This window comes from Nelusetta ayraudi, unplaced genomic scaffold (genome assembly GCF_046127955.1).
Source record: "Nelusetta ayraudi isolate G7.1 ecotype Tasmania unplaced genomic scaffold, CSIRO-AGI_Nayr_v1 ptg000048l, whole genome shotgun sequence".
In the NCBI taxonomy this organism is placed as follows: domain Eukaryota; kingdom Metazoa; phylum Chordata; class Actinopteri; order Tetraodontiformes; family Monacanthidae; genus Nelusetta; species Nelusetta ayraudi.
Genome location: NW_027466098.1, coordinates 14,327,901 through 14,349,691, shown reverse-complemented (window position 1 = coordinate 14,349,691; position 21,791 = coordinate 14,327,901). Strand labels below are relative to the sequence as shown.

Sequence of the window (21,791 nt, the reverse complement as noted above, 5' to 3'; positions counted from 1 at the left end):
TCGTCTCTTGGTCTATACCTACCTTTTTCCCATCCCTCTTGTCTGCCATCAATGCTCCTCCTCCTGGTATTCTTGTCTTTGACCCTTTTTTTTATCGTTTTCCCATCATTCCTTGTTTTCTCTGCCTCTTATATCTTCTTCATGAATCAGACACTCCTCTCCTTTATTTACCATTCACCCTGCAGTTACTATTGATTATTCCGATCGTTTTCCCATTTTAATTTTGTCTTAATCCTTAGTTTGACATCGCTCCTTTCTGCCATTTCCACATAATCATTCCCCTTTCCATCCTCCCAACTCCACCTACTTGCTATTCTTCACTATCTCCACCAGCAAACAGATTTCTTTCATCCATCCTTCTCTTATAATTCTCCCTCTGTTCACCAATCATGGTTTACTGCTTTGAAATAAAGTTATTTGAGCAATTTGGCACCTTAGCTATTAGTTATTGATGGGGATATTGCGTCTGTGTTCAGACTCTGCGGCTATTTAAATTTTTGTGAAACGGTGCATTTCAAGTAGTAATTTCTCCAATGACACCTCGCCTGAATTCATTACACTTTTTTTAAACGAGAGCACATTTGAGGTGAATTGATTGGACAAGTGTACCCTGATCCAGTTCTTTTTCTGATGAATGGGGCGGCCTTTTTTATTTATTTATCTCTTCATTTTTTAATTTTCAGGTCCTGTGGCTCTGCCGAGATTCTTTGTTAAAGTGCAGAGAGGCAGTAGATCATTTACAGTTTTTGAAATACCTTATTTCCTCTTTGGGTTGTTGTTTATTAAAAACACAATGACAGAATTATTTAAAAAAAAATATATATTTATACATATTTCGTGGTAGCTAATAGCAATGTTGAAATGTCACTGTCAGAGGCAAATAAATGCATCATCAAAGTATTTTCTTGGATAAGGCAAACAATGACTTTTAATTTCATTCAGTTGTTTTGCTTTAGTTAACATATTTGAGCTGTCCTTGTTGACCTAAAAAAAACTTTTGCTTTTTGAATCAGGCTTCATTCAGTCAGAATTATGCCAGTAACAACTGGCATGAACTGGCAGTTCATATAGAAAATTACACCTCAACACAGGTGTCGACTGAAAGGCATTAAAAAACTTTTTTATTTGCTGCTCTTCTGCTTAAAATAATCACCAGTATTGTACGTTTGCAGAGAGAAATTCCCCCACGCAAGTTGTAATTACATTTGCTTGGCATCATCAGCTATTGAAGTTTCCTATCACAGTGATACCATTCATTGCAGGAAATTTCACGCCAACAATTAGTACGAGGGCAGTGAGTGTTATTGTTTACCTAGCGGAAATGAATGAATCTTTGTGCGATGTGCATTTGTGCGTGGGCCAGTGTGATAATTAGTTGGCCGACGCCACCGCTTCCATTGATCTGCGAAGCGAGAGGAGGCGAAGCGAAGACGACGAGCGGCGCCTGTATGAGTCGCACACTCGGTGACCTCGCTGTGGTTTCTCCCTTTCTCCGCCTTCCTGTTTGTGTGATACTCTGCTGCTAATTCAACTATATATGTGTGACTCCAACCCGGTTAGAGCAATTCCCGTCGCTCTGTCCGTTTGAGTGAAACGTCTGAGCCGATAATTGGAGCTCCAACGCGAGGCCGTCCAATAGGACAACAGGAGCCTGGAGCCACCCGTCTGATGTTTTAGAGAACAAGCAGACCTTTCAGCCGACATTCTCCTCCTGACGTCTGAGTTCTCGTTACGCTCTCTTGTTGTCATTGGCAGCCGCGTTTGGTGAACGAGCGTCCTGTTGTGCTCGGGCCACTGGAGATAGGGAGGTGTAAACAGGGAGAATAAACACGTTGTGTGTTAACAACAAAAAGGCTGAAAATAGAAGATAAAAAATGACACAAAAGATGATTAGCATATCAGTCATACCACAGTTCGTTGGACTCAAACTCAGATTAAACATACTGACAGAACAGTAGCAGCAGAAAATATCTGGAAATTCGAGCCAGTGTTGTTACGCGATGACCCCAAAGTGTTTTATTGACATGTTCCCACCATGAGAGACGCAGAGAAGAGGAAAAAACATTCAGACTGAGCCAGAGAGTGTGTGTGTGTGTGTGTGTGTGTGTGTGTGTGTGTGTGTGTGTGTGTGTAAGACTGCAAAACAGACGGCGTTGGCAGGTGTCTGACAAATGGACGGATGGAGAGGGAGATGAAGCGTGAGAGGAAGAGGAGATTAGGTACCAACTCACATAACACGGTTCCGTCCATCTGCGTTCTTTGGTTTCCCACTGTGGTGCAAATCGTGCCACCAGTTGGTGTCATTACACTCGTACGGAGGCACACACACCCATATTGTGGTCGACGTGCAGGCGGAACGAGAAGCCAAAAAGAGCCGGTTCCACTCCGATTTGTCAGGAAGATCTTCATCCGTCGTTATGCGAGGGCTCTCCTCATCTCCAGCTCCTCTGGAGCTCCCCAGGGATCAGTTCTAGGTCCTCTGCTAGTTGTGTCAGGACAGTATTAACTCCATGCAAGCTCTTGACATTTGGCTCCGAGTGTCCCTGCACTGCCACCAGGTTAAAGACCCATCAGTCCCTTGACAGGCATCGTCTCATTCTGTACAGGAGAACTTGTGATTCTGAAGAGAATGCTGGGAATTAGACAGGCAACAACTCAAGGAAAAGAATCTGAAAAAAAGAAATACTAAATCAACGACAAACACACACTTTTCACAAAATGCTCTTCTAGACCTATATTTATTATATTTTCTTTTTTTGTCTCAGACATCATTTCTGCCTCATTAACGTTCTGTCTTCATGTTGTTGTTTTTTTCCAAATTTCTCTTTAAATGAGTTTTACTTGCAAATTTTACTGCAAACTACACTGCAGCTGGGTTGAGGTGTTTTCCTAAGTCTTCTGTGTTGCCATGGACTTATTATAGAAGACAGCGAGAATATACATTTAACCTTGATCAACCGTTTTTGTCCTGTTTTTTCTCTCTCCTGTCAACTACTTTTCAAGTCCCTTTAGCCTTCTGTAATTCGCATCTTTTCAAGTGTCTCCACTTATTTTCGTCCTCATCCTCCGAGTGTTCCTCTCTCCTTCCTCCCTCCCTGTTCACCTCCTGCCCCGCCCGCTTTTCACTTCCGATCTTCATGTCTTTCCCAACCCCCAGCGAGGTAATTTTTCCTTTGCTGTCATCTCCTCCACACCTGAGCGTGTGTATTATAAATCATCAGCCTTTCATCTTTTTTTTTCCTCCAAGTGTCTTCGCACTAAAGCTGAATATTTAAAAGGCAATCACTTTGGCTGCTGCTTCCTAGTCAGATGGAGATGTGCCATGGAGGCATCACTCGGAACCAAGGTTATGTCAACACAGAGGAGTCGGGATTCTCATTTAGAATATTCTTGTCTTTTTGATCACCTCGAGGTCCCCTTCTGTTTTCCAGCCAGTGATCATGTTTTTTTCTCTGAAAGATTGGCGGGTATTCATGCAATCGCTTTAGCAGCCAACAAAATTGGGTCAAATTCAGACCAAATAAAATCAAGATTTTCCCATAAACTGCAGAAACTGAGCCATCGTTTTCCTTGTGTCTGAATTGAATGGATGAATGAATGAATGAATGAATGAATGAATGGAATTTTGGGGATGAAAATGAGAAACGATGCTGTAGCCCTCGACTAAAGGGCAAACAAAGGAAATGCTTTAAAGTTACGAGGTCTTTCTGCAGTGAGCCGAAAAGCCGTCCTGGCAGACAGAGTCCTGCTGGATGGTGAAACAGCTGTTATCACAGCTGGTTTGTGAGCTGATGTGCATAAACACAAACTGCTGGTTTGTCTGTGCATCCTCCCAATTGGCTGGTTGATGTAAATGGCTTTTGCCTCTTGCATGTCCTAAAACCTTTCAACAAAATGTTTTAGAGTTTTGAAAATCCTACACGCGTCCTACGATTGAGAGGACTGTCACAAGCTAACTGTCTCTCACTCTCTGTCTCTCTGTCCTACAGGTGGTAGCTGGTTACACCACTCTTACTGCCACCCAGCTTCCCCCCTCCCCTCCCCACTTCGGCATCCTCGCCTCTGACGAGCCCTTCTCCTTCCGTTTCATGCGGGGATCTCACGCAGCCATGTCTCTGTCAGCCTCCCCTGCGTCCTGGTTTCTCTTCCTCTTCCTCTTCCTGCTCCCTCTGCCCCCCTGCCAGCCGGAGTCCCAGCGCAGTCAGGCCAGTAGCCCCCCAGACCTGCGGACACTCTCGCCCACCGTCTTCCCTTCCACCTTCCCTCCCTCAGCGTCTTACGGCAAGAGCAACGGGACGCCCACAAGGAACAAATGCAATGAGGTGCCGACGTGTCGACAAGGCATCATTCTTCCTGTGTGGGAGCCCAACCGGCCCGGGCTGGGCGACCAGGTGGCCAGGGCTGTGGTCTACTTTGTCTCGCTCATGTACATGTTCCTGGGGGTGTCCATCATCGCAGATCGCTTCATGGCGTCCATAGAGGTCATCACATCGCAGGTGAGGAAGGGACACTTAAGGTGGCAGGGGGTTTGGTAAATCAGAAATGTTAGTAAATGAAGACGAGCCCCCTTATGGTGGCTCACGGGCATCATTGAAAAGCATTTTATACAATAATTATTGTTTGTAAAATATGAAAAAGAATAAATATTGATGCTTTAATTTGTAGGAGAAACTGTTTTATTGGCTACATTTTAAAGCCTGGATACAGTGGGGATTAGAATAGCACACAAACAGGACTCAAGTCTGCAAGTATGAAATTATTCTGCAGTTTAGAAAACTTAAATCCATCTTAAATTTAAACAAAACCATAATAACAATTCCCTTTTTTCATTGTTTTTTGGATGTTCTTTATGTAAATGTCAATTTCAGACATTTTATTTCTATCATTTTACCTCCACTGCCAACCAGGCCAGATTATCTTTCTGCACAGAATTCTCACCCCCTCAGTTTTTTTCCTTTTTGACAATGACTGATCTAAATGTCCTGCAGCTCTTTCCAGGGACGACACTTTTACTCAGGCAAGAGGATAAAACAGATCATGAAGTGCATCTATTTAAACCAAACACAGAGAGAACACCTGGGGTGTCTGTGAGGTGGAGGGTGCAGTGTACAGTGTCAGACTGTGTGATTTGCATCTGTTGTCTCAGGTGGCCTTCAATGTTTGGGATATTTAGGTTGCACGGTAATGAACACTGGGTGAAAAAAAAGGAAAGAAAAGAAAAGAGGCATCCTGAGAGGCTTGAATGAAGACAGATGTTCAGTGTGAGATGTCAAGGAGACGTGAAGGTCAGACCGAGGGAGAAAAACAGGCATGGAAAGGACAGGGGAGTGTAGTCGCAGTGAAAATAGCAGAAGATGTGCCACTTCTCTTCAAGACACAACAGCGCTACAAATGTGTGAAGGACAAAGAGCGATCATGTTTTCAATCTGTTTTCCATAATGGAGAATAACAGGAGGTTAAAAAGTTCTGACATTGCCCTGAAATGGTTTATGTGGAGCAGAAAGGTCATGTGCACTCAGTCAACACAGTGTTTGTGTTTGTGCTGCCAGGAGAAGGAGGTGACCATCACGATGCCGAACGGGGAAACATCCGTGGCAACAGTTCGAATATGGAACGAAACCGTGTCTAATCTCACTCTGATGGCTCTGGGCTCCAGCGCCCCAGAGATTCTGCTGTCTGTTATAGAGGTACAAACACACACACACACACACACACACACACTTGCTCCCCCTCCTTTATTCGGTCACTGCTTATCTCCCCTTTTTATCTGCTAACACAATCTTCGTCCCCTCCCTCCCTCCCTCGTCTTGCCTCTCCAGGTGTGTGGTCACGATTTCAAGGCCGGCGAGCTCGGCCCAGGAACGATCGTCGGCAGCGCCGCCTTCAACATGTTTGTAATCATCGGGATATGTGTGTGGACCATTCCCAACGGAGAGAGCCGGAAGATCAAACACCTCCGGGTGTTCTTCATCACCGCCTTCTGGAGCATCTTTGCCTACATCTGGCTCTACCTCATCCTGTCTGTCATGACTCCGGGAGTTGTGGATGTAAGGCAGAGTGGGGAGGAAATACTATGCTAATAGAATCAGATTTGTGTTAAGCACTTCTCTGATGTAAAGAGCCATTTAGATCACAAGTGTGCCGGAAATTGTGGAATTCTCAGAGTTGTTGTGAATTCACTTTGCAGTGATTTCACACATTGCTACTACACTTTAAGGCACCTGTTTACTTCTGTAAGATTGTGAAAAGGGTCTTTAGACCCAAGTGAAACACCTGATGTCACTGTGGGAAAGTGCTTTGCCACAAATTCCCTACCAGTCAAACTTTGCAAGGCAACTGAATCGCTAAATTCTCACAAATTCATCTTGAAAGCTTGAATCATTTGTTACAATTCCAAGTATTTGAAGGCCAGTTGCCATCATTTCAGCATGCTATTACTAAACTTCCTTTAGTAAAAAATATATATAAAGGAAGCTACAACTTGCCTGCAAACATTAACATATTTTTCTTGTATAATCAAATTCCAATACGGCCCTGAAAATCTTACATATTGTGCATGTTTTGCATGTTTTGCATGTGATCCAGAGACGGTCCTCCAACATCATTCCAACCTTGTCTCTGGGCTCCTCTGCAAACTGTGAATTCAACTCCTTTTCTCTTAAATACATTCCATCTTTAACACCCCGTGTCTGCTCCAGGTGTGGGAGGCCCTGGTGACCCTCCTCTTCTTCCCCGTGTGTGTCATCCTGGCCTGGATCGCCGACCGCCGCCTGCTTTTCTACAAGTACATGGGCAAGCGCTACCGTGCCGACAAGCGCCACGGCATCGTGGTGGAGACCGAGGGAGACCTTACTCCCAACAAGGGAGGCATGGAGATGATCGTCGACGGCAAGTTTGCGCCGAGGGGAGGTGCCGTCGTCCCCGCTGAGAACTCTGGTGGCGGCGTGGACCAGGACGGCCCCTTGACGAACAACGTCGGAGCGGCAGCCGGGGCCATGACAATGGGAGCCAGGGGCAACCTGCCCAACTCCAACAGCGCCATGGTGAACGTGGAGAGCAGCAGGGAGCTAGACGAGAGCCGGCGAGAGGTGAGAGACAGTCGGAGGAAAAAGAGAGACGACAAAGCTTCAACTAAAATGTTTGTTTTTTTTTAAATCACAATTGCCTTCATTATTTCTCCACTTTCACCAACAAGTTTAACCTCTGCTGGCCACATAATATACAGACGACCAATCAGGAAAGGGGAAAGAACCGAAGATTCCTCGGCCACAATAATCTTCTGCAAGACAGAATTATGTTGGAGAGAAACTTTGGAACAGTTACCTGGATTATAAAATAGCTTTCATGTTCACTCATGTTGAGATCATGTTGAGTTGTACAAGGGTGACTATCCCCTTAAGATTAGAGTACTATGAAAGAGTCACTCAGGAGTGCATAGATTGACGGTGATGAAGGGGTGAATGACAGCCGGCAGGCACCAGGAACCTTAGCACCTGACAGATCTTCTCTTTGAGCGTCATGAGGAGGCAACATTCTTGCTTCTCGGTGTCAACTGCTTCAACGTGTTTTGATGTGAGAGCAGCAACCATCTGTGGCTTCACTTCCCACTCGCAGATGTTTGACTGAATTGGAGCTTCTTCTTCAGCTACTTCCTCATTATCCTGCAAGACACAGAGAGAAAAATCTCTCAAATGTGTCTGTAAAAGGAAGCAATGGGTGTTGTGCTTTTGTCATGCTTTCAGCTTGTTTGAAAAAAAGAAAAAAGGTACATTTTATACATTACATTGTATATTAAAACAATGCTGAATTTTAGTGACTGCTTCCGCTAGTGCGTGACTTTGGGGCTTTAGGGAGCTCAGCCATCAGAATAATATTGACAGTCAGCACAGAAATATAAAGATTTGACACAGCTCACCCCGGCTACACCTCAGACCTCAACGTGATTCAACAGAAAAACCTATAACCCTTCAGTTGCACAAATTTAATCTGACCCCCAAGGGCTCAAGAAACCTTTGAAGCTTTGGCAGGGCTGGGAAAGCTTTTCTCTCTTACTTTTACATAAGAGTAACATCAGATTTGCTACCCATGCAAAACAAGGTAACTTGTGAGGCTTTGTCACAAATGGATTGATGTTCTGCATGATGATTCAGTGGATGATTTCTGTCTTTGCATATTGATGAAAAGGACAATCAACGTGCACAACTTACAACTTGTCTTCATACAGCGAAAGGGAAAGTGTCTGGTGTGATTTATTCATGAGTGTGTCCTGCTGTCTGTCCCACAGGTGATTCGTATCTTGAAGGAGCTGAAGCAGAAATATCCCGACAAGGAGCTGGACCAGCTGGTGGAGCTGGCCAACTACTACGCACTGCTGCACCAGCAGAAGAGCAGAGCCTTCTACCGCATACAGGTTACACACACTCACATGTGCATGCACAGATTATTAATAGTGAACCCCGGGGGCAAGCATTCAAGGTTGCCGAGACCCACAAAAAGGACATAAATTAGTTCAAGGACTGTGTTTTTTTTCAATTATTGTTCGTATTTATGTTTCTGCAAGCAAAACGAAAAAAGGAGGTGACCTATAAGCAAAGATCCACCACTTTAGGATGTTGGCTTGTCTTCAAAGTCAAGACGACCTGCTGCAGTTCAAATTTAACATCACGATTGGACAATTTTAAGTGTTTTGACCAGAGAAGTTCAGAAAGTGTTGCTGTTCTAACTTGGGTTTGAATGTTCCAAAAAAAAGCCAAAAATATCAAATGGGAATTGGCCAAAATGACGAATAAAGTGATGAGAAGTGATGGGAGCGGACAAGCCAGGCTGGCTCAATGTAATAGGAAGGCAAAGGCAAAACAAATGCACCAGAGCGCAACCTTCAATCAGAGCAGTGGGAGACACACACAGGGTGTTGCTCCTGTCAGCGCAGAGCAGAAATCGAGGCTCACAAAAACTGGGAAATAGAAGATTGGAAAAGCATTGCCTCGACTGTTGAATCAGAATTTCTGCTGTGACTGTGCAATGGTCCCATTAAAATAAAAACATTGTCAAAGCACGTCTCCATCCAGCCGTTTCCTGCTAATGGTGTAATGACGTGGGAACATTTTCTGGGCACATTTTGGCCCCTCAGCATAAATTGAGGGACTCAGTTTGTTAGATCTGGCTAGTGTTGTTGCTTAGAGTGTTCATCCTAATCCGATGGCTGCTATCAGTAGGATGAGGTACCAAGTCACAAGCTCAAAACAACTCAAAATAGTTTATTGAACGTGACAGTGAGCTCACTGCACTCCAATGACTTCCACAGTCACCAGATTTCAATCCAACAGTGAACCAAAAAGCAGCAACTCTGTGATGCTCTTGTGTCATTACAGTCCAATTGCTGAGGAGCATTTCCAGCAACTTTTTGAATTAATACCAAAAAGCTTGTCCTCATTGGTTATACCCGATAAAGTGGCCAGAGGCTGTACACCAAAGTTCTGTTATTGGATGGCAGTCAGAATTCCAGTGGGGTAACTCCTGCACGTCTCCCCCAAGGCCACTCGGATGATGATCGGAGCCGGTAACGTCCTGAAGAAGCACGCGGCCGACAACGCTCGGCGTTCAGCCGTGACGGACGAGGAGGCCCCCGAGGACGACGACCTGGAGATATGCAGCCGCATCTCCTTCGAAAGTGCTCACACCCAGTGCATGGAGAACTGCGGCATCCTGACACTGGCTGTCGTCTGTCAAGGTGCCGAGACGAATCCGTCATTCATTTGGTCCTATTCCTAATCCGCTTTCCAATATTTTAACAATGATGTTGACACTGCGCCCACAACGTGAGCAGATGCAGAGTTAAGCGGCGCATTTTCCAGCTCCAGCTGTTGATTTCAGTCCCTCCTGCTGATGCTTCCAAAAGCAAGACTGTTATTGTTAACCAGAAGTCTTCCAAGTTCATTTCAGCCGGTGCATTTTGTTTGGAACAGGAGGTGACTGTAGATTGTAGATTGATTGTGCCGACTTCACATCCTCTGTTTCCTCTCCTCCATGTCTCTCCAGTTGTCCTCAGCGATTTTTGTCTAAATGTGTTTGCTTCTGTCCCCTGAATTGAAACACCTACACAAAGGCACCTTACGAATTCTCTGTGTTTATCTGTGTCCACTCTGCTCTCCAGGGGGTCTGGGCGAGAACACCTTCTATGTAGACTACAGGACAGAGGATGGCTCAGCGAACGCCGGCTCAGATTACCAGTACAGCGAAGGAACGCTGGTTTTCAAACCTGGAGACACTCGCAAGGAGATCAAGGTGAATCGATAGAGCGAGTGCCCGTCTGAGAGACGGGGACTTCAGAGGGATTTAAGGCAGAAACTTGTGGTGACACAGCAGGCTTTAAGAGGTTCCATTGGAGGTCAGTGCGACAGGTAGAGGGGAGGCGGGATGATTTAGCATCAGCGGGAGAGGCAGGAGGTGGTGAGATCGATGTCAAAATAAATAGAAAACTGCCACGCCCACATGAAGTTCTGCAGGAGAAACCATCATGAGTTTCTAATCAGATTTTCAAACCAGGAGCGACATCAAAGTGTGGCATCAGAATGTATTTGAGATATTTACTGCTGATCTTTGGCTTGAAACAAATTCTAGATATTGTTCAGTCAGTGCTCAGTTTGCTGCCTTTCTATATGGATGACAACAAAGTTTTCACTTGGGATCAGACTTTTTGAGGCATGGTTCTGAAACGTATGTAGGAAGTTGCGCAAAGGTAAAAGCAAGACTCCCTTCAGATTTGAGGTTTAATGAAGGATCAAAAGAAGATTGAGGGCAGAATGAGAGCAGAGTTCAATAGGCTGAAGAGTCTCCTGAAAAAAAAGGTATCGGATATAAGGAAGGGGGAAAAAAAGCACTCTGCATAAATTGCCCCATCTACTGTCAGTGCATTGATGGAGAGTGAGTACGGAGTGAGTGCGCCGCAAAGGTCACTTTCATCCATTTCTGGAGAGTGTAGATGATCGATCGCTGTGCCAGAAATGAGAAGCAGGGAACCCAATTAAACTTCCAGGTCCCGTCTGCAAAAACTCCAATTCCAGTCCAGTATCTGCCTCGTGTTCATGGAACCCAACAGTTGATCTGAAATTCTGCACGGCACTGGGAGAACTTCACCCATGGACTGAGTTGCATTACTGGCATCGTTTGAAACTGGGCACTTGAGAGCCTCAGTCTAGAAAAAAAGTCATAGAATGATGAATTAAGACAAGTGTAATAACAAATCGACAGAAGTGGTGTATGGCCATGTATTTTTTTCAATCCACTGTTATCTTGTGATTACATTTTTTTCTCAATACAGCAAATATAGTTCTCTTGTGATAATGAGTCAATTTATTTCATTAACTTTTCTTTGCCTGGGATAATTGTCAAGTGTGATGACTGCACACTGGTTAATTAGATTTTCTTGATTTCTAACAAAGAAAATGAAGCTGTTACCTCAAGATAAAGTGCATAATAAAATACATGGGTCATTCTTCCATAGGTATCAAAGGAATAATATAGTAATCAATTCACAGTGAATCTTGTTTTGAGCATATTTCCCTCTCCGTCCAGTGTGAAGCAGGGTTCCTAAAACCCATGGCTGTGATTGACACTGGATAAACTGCAGGTTTCACTTTGATTTGGCAGCAGTCGACATGGCTCAAACCAGTCCTGAAAGTGTAGAAAGGACCCCATCTGGCTTACTGAATCACTGTATCCTCCCAATCTGATTTGGTGGAGCCCACCTGTCACTTAATATGCAGATGCTCTGTCATATGATCACATCATAAAAAATGGATTACGGCTGTTGCAACCAGAGCCTAGCCTCTGTGAGGGCTGATGATCTGTTCTTGGCCCAAGAATTTGCAAAATATTGAGATCAGGTATCACAACACACAATAAAACCGCAATCTGGTTTTCAGAGCCGGGCTCATAGAATAACTTAAATAACAATAACTCTGTGTGTTCGTCCAGGTCGGCATCATCGACGACGACATCTTCGAGGAGGACGAGCACTTCTTCGTGCGCCTCCTCAACCTCCGCGTGGGCGATGCCGAGGGCATGTTCGAGAGCGACGAGGTGGGCGCCATGCCCAAAGCCCGCCTGATGGAGCCCCTGGTCGCCACGGTGACCATCCTGGACGACGACCACGCCGGCATCTTCACCTTCAGCGAGCGCATGGTGCGGGTGAGCGAGAGCGTCGGCACCATGGAGGTGACGGTGGTACGCAACTCGGGCGCCCGCGGAACCGTCATCTTGCCGTACCACACCGAGTCCGGCAGCGCCAAGGCCGGCCAGGACTTCGAGGAGGCCCAGGGAGAGCTGGAGTTCACCAACGACCAGACCACGTGAGTCGGAAGACTGACTTCTGTCAGCTTGACAGCCTTAGGCATCATATCCTCCCCATTTAAAGCTGTTTAAATGCAGAGCTGGGCCTGCAGCAAAGGGGGAAAAAAAGTTTTATTTTGGCTGTTTTAAAAGTAAAGTCGCTTTATGACTTTGAAAGAGACAGAAACAAAAGGGAAGGTTAATATTGTAATTAAGCTTCATTAGGTCTACGCAATCATGACTCAGCTTACTGTGCTGCTAGTGCGGCTCTGTTCCTGCTGAGTGTGTAAACATTTGCAAGCTTTTGCAAACACTGGAGAATTGACTACCTTGTAAAGTCATTCCATAAGCTAAATGAAACTTTGAAGAAAAACAAGGGTTTGGGGCCATGAACCTCGAGCTTCTTACAAAGAGCCAGTAAGTCTGAAGTGTCTGCTTTTCTTTTACATGAAGCGCATGTTTGCCAGGCCCTCCTGCTGTAAATAACATCTCCACTCAGTTTTCACCCAACAATCTTAGAATGACATAATTTCACCCATTTTCCCAGTTCATGTGCATGGACTATAAGATAATTAATCAATCAGTTCTGCAGGAGGATGCGAGTGTTTATGGATTGATCACTGAAGTCCGAGCAGCTGAATCATTAGATACTTTCGAAGGAATTGATCATTGCCTTTTCGTCCTGCTGAGTTGATATTCTGGGGAATTTATTATGAAGCCATAGAAGCACAAAGAACAGTTCATCATTCTCAGTTCTCATTCTTCTCTCACACTCTTCACCCTCTTCACCCTCGTTGTCCTCACTCCACTCTTCTCTTCGATTAATTTGGCTCTCTGTGTGGGTTTCACTCTTCCTGATCACCCTGTGCAGGCCACTTCAATCCATTATTCATCAAGACTGACCAGAGGGGACACTGAGCAAATTGTGTTGAGTGTGTGTGTGTGTGAGAGAGCGTGTGTGTGTGTAGGTGTGTGTGCGTGTGTGGCATTTTGCGATTTGGTGCCTATTTATCTCCAAATAGCCTTTGTTTGAATTCTCACTGTCTTTGCTTGGTTTGAGAGTCTTCCACTGACCTCTGTGGCCAAATAGCAGGAAAGGTAAAACCAAGAGTCGCATATAAACTAGCACATTAGTGACCCTTATTTTTTTCCACTAGGTTTTACGTTTTATTTTTCAGTTGGCCGAAAACCTGTCCGTTAAAAGTGTATCGTAAAACCTACACCCCTGCTTTCAACATACAAACATGCATATGTTTCAGCGCAGTCTCACCTCTTTAATTATCTCTTTCTTTGAGGAGATGTCATCTGGCAGGTGCAACCACCAATCGAAACCTGAATTTGATGAGATGTAATGTGGAGGATGTTCCGTGATGATGGAAAAAAATAAGAAATTACAGATAAAGTCCTTGTAGTCTCAATGAATATTTGCCTCCGATTTTCACTCGGGGGTGATTCATTGCAGTTTGATCTCCCTGTGGATAATGATGGCGCACTCAGCGTGTGTGACCATGTGTGTCCTTCTCCAGCACCTGTCTGACTACATTCATTTGCTTGATTACCAACGACACCCCGGCCGCACCGGCTGCCCCTGAGGTCCAACTACGGGTGTGAAAATTGCTGTGGCTGCAGTTTCACAGTCTCAGAGTAGCTCTAATGCGCCTGTTGGGGTTAATTCCCTCCGAATGTTGGGCTCCGCTCTGCGCTCCATCCCTTCCTCACCAGGCAGCACTTAGCCAGGCCCTGCAGCACGGCTCAATTTATTTGCTCAAGTTTAGAATGTTCATTGCTCAGACATGTGAAGATAATTTCATCACTTAGGTCTTTGTCAGTCCTTTTGCCCAGTTAGCTGCGCAATATACTGTTTACTGGAAGGTTCTTTTGGCTACATCCACGCCTTGAAGTGTTGTTCAAACCAGTCAGATCTGCAAGCAAACCACTGAGTCATCCAAGGCTAAAATGCCCCACTAGTTTTAAATAACGAGACAGGTACAGAAGCACAACACGACAAATTTGTAAACACATTTTCTTTGGCGGCAGGAAACCACCCAGCTATTTGAGTTGCCGAGGGACTAATCTGGAAACACGTTTGGGGGACTGAAACTGCAGTTTTGTGCTTCTCGAGTCATGACTCGTAGTTTAAACGAACACAGGCCTTTTGAAGGTAGCAATGCTGCTTACAAGGGACCACATCGTAGGTCGTGTAGCATATCAGTAGCACAGCGATGCATGAAGGGATGAGGAATCTCTTTAATGAACCACATCTTTCGAGGTTTGTCTTTTCAGACATTTTCAATGGGTTCCTCAATCTATCATTCCACCTTGCTTGCAGGTTAATGCATACACTCAAAGAAACCTCTAGCGTCTGGATTATTCCATAGATCACAGGAGGAGCAAGGAACAAATGTGCACAGGCAACTTGTTCACAGTCTGTCTCTCTGGCTCCCAACTTTGACCCATTTATTGATCCGGGAGCCTCTCTGCATCCTGCTTCCTTCTGCTCTGATTTACCCTGCAGTCGGTCCTGATCCAAATCAACAGGTGGCCGACCACCATATGGGCTGTGTGTGTGTGTGTGTGTGTGTGTGTGTGTGTGTGTGTGTGTGTGTGTGTGCATGCGTGCGCGCGCGTGCGTGTGTGTGTGTGTGTGTGTGTGTGCGTGCGTGCGTGCGTGCGTGCGTGTTGTGGTGTTAATGGATGGAACTTGAGATGCGCGAGACAAAAACGTCAATAGCAAAGGGCGGCTTGTGGTGAAGGACCCTGCAAGCTCGACATTACTTATTGATGAAATGCTTTTGTTCATTTGTGTGTCTGTCACTAGCAGCGTGAGTGTATGTGTGTGTGCGTGTCACGCTGTTAATGGATGTGTGTGTCTGTGTTTGCGCGTGCAGTGAAGCCGTGCATACACTTATTTGTAAGGATGTGTAGAATACATAGAACTCTGAATGCTAATCTCTTTTACTTTTGTGTGCACAGTCAGGCGTTCCAGGTGAGAATAATTGATGATGAGGAATACGAAAAGCACGAAAACTTCTTCATTGTGTTGGAGGAGCCCCGCTGGCTCAAGAGAGGAATCTCAGGTACGTTGTTCTACGTTGACTGAAAGACGATATTGATTCTGTGTTGAAATTATTACAGGCATTTGTGCAATTTAAATGAAATGCATCATCGTCCACGCTTCCACATGGGGTTAAAAACAAATTTAAAAAAAAAGCATCGATCAATTCAGCCGTAACTTCTCTTGATAAAAACAAATAAAAAACAAGAAAAGAAACATGGAAAATCGGACAACTGCATCTATTTGAATCATTGCTTATTGTATTCAAATCAAGGATCCTAAAACTTGATCAGCTGCATGGAACAATGAAAATGTTTAAGCTATAAACAAGAGGACAAAGGGAAGAAAGAAAAAGAAAGTAATGGGATTTTTTGGGAGGATAAATAGAAAAAACACTTTTCAAATGAAGCCTCAGAGCATAAAATATGTTTTTCTTATTTGGATGTGAATTTTCACATATTTTGGGAAGAAAAGTGTTTTTTATTGCATTGTTATGAGAAGAGTATTACTATTGTGTCTATATTACATTATACCACTAATACTTATTGTTATCTTTGTCTATTTCTTCCATCACAGCTCTGCTACTAAACCAAGGTAAGACCCTTGCTGTGTTTCTCCAACTTTGTGTTTCAACAGTCCAACTGCGTGCACATTACTGTCGACCCGTCCTGGACAAGTGGTCTTTGGAAGGCACAGGTGCAGAATGCAGGACTAGAATTCCGTTTGGTGGCTAATGGCCCACAGCAGCCATTAAAAAGGGCAGAAAGGTGTGGTGTCGGCAGCCTGGCCTCGGGTTTGCTGTGTTGTCTGGTGGTAATTGTCCTTTAGCTGTGCAAAAACCATGTCTGACTCTCTTTGTTGAAAAATACCTCAGTGTGTGCGTGTGTGTGCAGGTGACCTTGCACACTTAGCTCATCCGTCTTGTGAACCTCTAGTATACGAGACTATCAATCTTAAAAATGCAGTGGATTCCAAGATCAGTCTACTTTTCTTTTTTTTTTAACAGAACCAGAAGGAATTGTCTGTGAGCTGAGCTGCTGCTAAAGAAGTGTGCTTAGGTGTCAGTATAGCACAGTTCCAGCAGAAATGGGTGACTTTTCCCCACTAAAAGAATATATTTTTAGACTGCAAGGATATATTGTAGTTAAACACAGCAGCACGTAGTGGTTAGCCGGGGGGCGACGCTGCGCTAGTAGGAGGACTCGAGCCTCAAAGGAACAACGTTCCGTCTGATGTGTCGCGTACAGGAGAACAATAGGGTGAAAGAAAGGCTAATTTTGTTTTGGTGCTTGTAAGAAAAATAACCAGTAATAAGACAAGGGTGGGCAGGGAAGAGAAGATCAAGTTCGTGACTTTGCTGATGATGTGAATTACGTGGATGCGGCGGTTTTCTCTTTTTCTCTTCAGCCGAGCATTAACTCAGGGGATGATGAAATTAGCCTGACTCAGCTCACAGTCACTGTTTGCTCTGCTAACTTCCTGTTGATTTTGCTGTGGGTGTGTGTTTTTGTGCTGAACTTGAGGTCCGTCACAGCTGCCGCCCTTCAGTGGGTTCATCATTATTATTGTTCTAATTATGCGGTGAGATTCCTCTGCAGCTACTGATTCATCAATGATTAAAGTTGTGTTTGTTTTTATCGCCTTGCATCCACTGGTGTGATTAAAATTAGTGTCCTGCTGTTACTTGCCATTATTGAGCGCTAGTTTTGAATCCTGTAAAGAATCAGCTGTCGTACATCTGAGCGCAATTTCTTTTCTTCAGCCTCATATTCTGATTGTTTTTTTACGTCTCCTGAAAAAATCGACACGGTTGAAGAGAACATCCGTCATGACAATGCTTGTTTTTTTGGACATTCAAGCCTTCAGCTTTTTCGCCAGAATAGCCAAACACATTTGTGGGCTCTGTCTCTCTGCCTTGCTGCAGGGGAGGGTGGAAATCTGTCTGTATTTATTTGCTTCTGAACTGTTCCTTGTTTATCTCTGCACAGCACAATAGAGGAGGCTGAAAATAAATGCTTTTCAGTGAGCCGGAGCATTCACATTCCAGGCAGGTTTTTTACTGCCGTTTCTGGGTCCCAATGCAGATTTTACTGTGTCTGCGAACAGCCAAATCAGTCTGCAATGCCTCTGTTCCATCACATATGTACATTTCATTATTTCACGATAGTTTCAGAGCAGGATGTGTGGAAGGGAAACAAGAATTCCATGATCGGGATGATTTTTAAGATAACTGAGTCGGCCTGGGAAACATTCTTAGCATAAAGAGATGTTGAAGTGTGCTCCGGGTCTGGCTTGGCTTTACTGACAGCAGCTTTGTTAAAGATGAACAGGGAAAAATTAAATAGTGAATTTTAATCAAGCGCAGTAGTGCCGCAAAGACCAAAAGCATCTGTCGTCTGAAAAAAGGCCATTGATCTTTGTCATCTGAAGTAGGAGGCCCTCTGAACATGTGGCTGACTTCAACATGAAAAAATACAAAAGAAGTAATAAACCATTTTTTTTTTCATTTTTTCTTCTTCTTTTTTTTTTACAGTCACGACTCCTGCTGCCTTAGAGCCCAGTCAAAAGAGCATTTTTGGCTGCGCAGCTTTCATGAATTTTTGCAAAAGAAATATTAAAATATGTTGTTGTGACTCAGCAGCTTGTGCAGAGGTACCAGGCGGCTCCAACCTCAAATGACTCAGCCAAAACACAGTTGGAGCCCTGCAGCAGCCGTGACCCGTAATGATTCATTGCTCTGATTTTTCTGCTCACCTCACTTCGATCTTTGGATGTCAGGGGGACGCTGAAAGCCTCTTCTCGGGGGAAAAAAATAAAAGATGCTGGTGCTGAGTCTGAGGGCACGCAGAGAGATATATTTATATTACTCCCTCTCTCTATTCTTTTGTTCTTCAAAAGTAAAAAAAATAAATAAAAGTGTATAGTGAGTTGCAGATACAGCATATACGTTTCAAACAGTAAAGCAAGTTTGCCTCTTGCATATTTGCTGTTTTTTCTAAATTCATTTTTGCTGTCACTGAGATACATAAACAAATGGTCTTAACTGGCTGCTGCGAGACAGACAACCTGCATAAGCAAACTAACAGGCACCCTTGAGACAAAACAAAGATGGATTTTAGCTTTTGCACTTTGTTTCCCTCACCACTCTGCTTCTTGCTTCCCCTTGCAAGACGTTACAGAAGGGCAGCCGAGCGCCGAGGAGGAGGAGGCCCGCAAGATAGCCGAGATGGGGAAGCCTATCTTGGGAGAGCACAGCCGCCTGGAGGTGGTCATCGAGGAGTCGTACGAGTTTAAGGTGCTCTGTCTATTTCATTTATCCTTTTCCTTTTTCTCCAAATCAGCAGCTTTGTGTTTGTGGCCCCCTGGCGTGCAGCAGGTTGCAACTTCTCTCAAGACCAGAAGTTAAAAAATGATTGAATGACTGACGACTACGATATTAGAAAAAAAAAAACGGTTCTTTTGTGGAAACATTGCTGCATGAATAGCAAATCCTTCATGATGCATGTCATTTGTTCCTTCTCCAGCCAAAGGTTGGACGAAGCTTTTGTGTTTGCCTTGAAAGTTTCCTTGGTTTGATAACAATAGGAAGAAATAGTGTAGCACACATTTCTAATTGCGTAACCCACGATCACACCCTGTCTCACACCAGCGAACACAAGTTTCACTGTTTCGGTGAGCAGGTTTAATATGGGTTTTACAGCATTACAGCTGCTTGCTCAAAGCATGCATAATTCAACACATGCACAGGACACTGCAAAATCTGCTCTTTGGCTCCAGTAGCGTTTTCTCCGGTGCATGAGGCTGCAAAACTGAAGTTGCCCACAAGCAATTCAAATGGTTTAAATTTGCTCCAGCATTAGCAACAGTTGCATTTGTAAGTGTAGGTCTGGCAGAGTCCAGCATAAAATAGAATGATGCCTTTCTAATGCTGCTACTTTGACTGATGAGACCCTGGAGGACATGACTCGACTCCTGAAGTCCTTTCAATGAATTCAAAAGATAAGTTTCAATAGCTATAAAACTGAAGGAAAAGTGAGAATGCTCACCAATCAAGCAGCAGCCTGACTTTCAGACAGTGAGAGAATGGCTTTTAAAGGTCGAAGTCATTACAAAAGGGTAGAGTGAAACAAGGTCAGCAGTAAACAAAATAATTTCAACAGCACTGATATATTAGAACCTGTTGTTTATTCACAAGACAGTGCGTCAAAATTCAATATTCTCAGCCTTCACTTGACTACAGAAGTCGATTGAAGCCCTGAGTTGATATTATTGTCTGGTCTGTATCAGATGATTTGTGGCTGGAGTCAGAGGTTCAGGAATTCAGCATTCATTTATATCCACAGGAGATCAATGTCAGTGAACTGATCAATGTGCCGTACAATAATAAACAAATATGGTTCTGTTTCTGTTCACAGGGAAGTTTTGTTTTGTTATCATTGGTCGTTAAACACAATGTTTCAGCTGCCTTTGGTCTTCAACAATGAGATTACTAGATATGAATATGTGCCAAAAAGAAACTACATTAGTGTTCATTGTCAACAACAGTGGCAAACAGCCACCAGGCTGGGACTGCTAATTATGATTGTGCTGTTGTTATATCTCAGAGTGACGAGCGGGTGCACCACAGGGTTGAGTGTCTGCTCCCACAGACATTTAATTAGTGAGCTTCAGGGTCGTTCTCAGTCTATTGCGCCTTTCCACTCCGCCAGTCTGTTTCTCTTTTCTATTTTCTTCTCAACCGCCGCAGCGTCACCTGACTCTGTCACCTGTCCCCCAGTGTGACTGGTCACTAACAAAGTGTGTCTTGTCTTCTCGTGTGCAGAGCACCGTTGACAAGCTCATTAAGAAGACCAACCTGGCTCTGGTGATCGGCACGCACTCCTGGAGGGAACAGTTTGTGGAGGCAGTCACTGTCAGCGCAGGTGAGCACTGCGTGGATGGACTGCAGTGTTATTTCTTTAACATTTATTATCTACCTTTGAAATGCTGCAGTGCTCTTTTTGCTCTTTTTATTGATCTATTTTTTACTCTTGTTTAATCAACGACACTGGCTTTAAAAAAAAATAAAAGTATTTTATACTCCTTTTTTTATTAACCACAAAGTGTTTCACTAAAAGAAACCTGTAATTATTAAAGGCAAAATTCTTCATTATGAAAGTATGCTTTTAAAACATTTGTACAACGTAATCCACTTAGCTCATCTAACACTGAGGCAATTACACCTTGGTAATACACCCTTGCTCACCCTTCATCTTCTTTTATCTTTGGTAAATGGTTGGCTGGTAATAATTGTATTGAACATTAAGGGTGCAGCAGGCCATACAGGTTTATTGTGTGTCGCAGTTGCAGTCAAAGAGCATCACCTAGTGGAAGTATGCTGTCACTTCAAGCAGAAGATTATTTTCTCCTAGCGCAACCATGTTTGAACAAGCTGTGCACTTTGAGCAAGCTTGTAGAATAAAACTGAAATGTGATGTGCCATGAGGTCAATGTTTTTACAGACCTTTGCATTTGAATGTAAAGAGCTGTAGCTGAAGTGGGCCAAGTAAAATGGGCAATCTGGCTCCTAAAGAGATTAGCGGCAACATGTCTGTGAAGGTTTACAATCACTCAGGCCTCAAAGAGGAGCATAAAACTGTACGGTCTTCCAGAGAGGAACGAGCATTGTTGTCCTACATGTAGAAGGTCCTTCAAGAAAAAGAGAGGAGGCTCTTCACACAGCGTAAAATTCCAGTTTATTTCAAGCGGCACATCCTCAGGCAGATACGGGCTCATCCCAATGATAAAAACTTTAAGACCCACACTCGGCAGTGTGATCTATGCAGTTCATCTTCACAATTGCTCCTCCATTGACTACTTCAATGGTCACATCTTGATCTTGGCAGAAAGGTGGTTTGAGAGATGTGTAAAAGATGTTGTCTGTGTCCACCTGGAGGAATTGCTCATGTCATCATCTATAAATTACTGCTTTGAAATCACTCCCCGCCCCCCAGCGTTTAATCCCCATTTCACACCTCGGCCCAGGTTAGCCGAACGACTCATATGGTGACAGGCGTGCAAGGGTGTGGAACAGCCCACCCACGGCCAGTGGGTCATTAGAGTGATGACTCACAATGGGTTTCACTCTATCAGCATCACAAAACACCTTTTGTTGAGAGGGTGGAACTCTAGGACTGATTTCAGAGCTGAATACTGACTTTGGATGATATGTAAAACGTTTTCAACCTCCAAGAATCAAATAGTTCCATACGTTAACGGCCATGCGGGAACGGGAAAGTGCTTGTAATTTCAAACATCCCTGTTGCAGCCTGGAGCCTCGGCTCCACCGACACCCACAACACAATGCTCCTCTACACTCTGCTCTTGCGTCTTGGGCTGCATGAACTGATTTTAAAGTGGCAGTGGG

The 21,791-nt window shown here is 44.2% G+C and overlaps 2 protein-coding genes across 3 annotated transcripts in view; one reads left to right on the top strand and one right to left on the bottom strand.

The window, feature by feature from the left end:
* The window catches only part of gemin4 (gem (nuclear organelle) associated protein 4), a 79,791-nt gene that overhangs the window by 28,218 nt on the left and 29,782 nt on the right, over positions 1 to 21,791 (bottom strand). The window lies entirely within an intron of this gene.
* slc8a2b (solute carrier family 8 member 2b) overlaps positions 1 to 21,791 on the top strand; it is an 88,461-nt gene that overhangs the window by 60,861 nt on the left and 5,809 nt on the right. For both annotated transcript variants that reach the window (XM_076036533.1, XM_076036532.1), the window contains exons 4-15: positions 3,990 to 4,496; positions 5,550 to 5,687; positions 5,820 to 6,047; positions 6,699 to 7,088; positions 8,285 to 8,410; positions 9,535 to 9,730; positions 10,154 to 10,284; positions 11,977 to 12,350; positions 15,304 to 15,407; positions 15,962 to 15,979; positions 18,556 to 18,680; positions 20,208 to 20,307. In XM_076036533.1, the coding sequence (XP_075892648.1) occupies positions 4,089 to 4,496; positions 5,550 to 5,687; positions 5,820 to 6,047; positions 6,699 to 7,088; positions 8,285 to 8,410; positions 9,535 to 9,730; positions 10,154 to 10,284; positions 11,977 to 12,350; positions 15,304 to 15,407; positions 15,962 to 15,979; positions 18,556 to 18,680; positions 20,208 to 20,307 (2,338 nt within the window). In that variant the 5' untranslated portion in view covers positions 3,990 to 4,088. The remainder of the gene's footprint in view (positions 1 to 3,989; positions 4,497 to 5,549; positions 5,688 to 5,819; positions 6,048 to 6,698; positions 7,089 to 8,284; positions 8,411 to 9,534; positions 9,731 to 10,153; positions 10,285 to 11,976; positions 12,351 to 15,303; positions 15,408 to 15,961; positions 15,980 to 18,555; positions 18,681 to 20,207; positions 20,308 to 21,791) is intronic.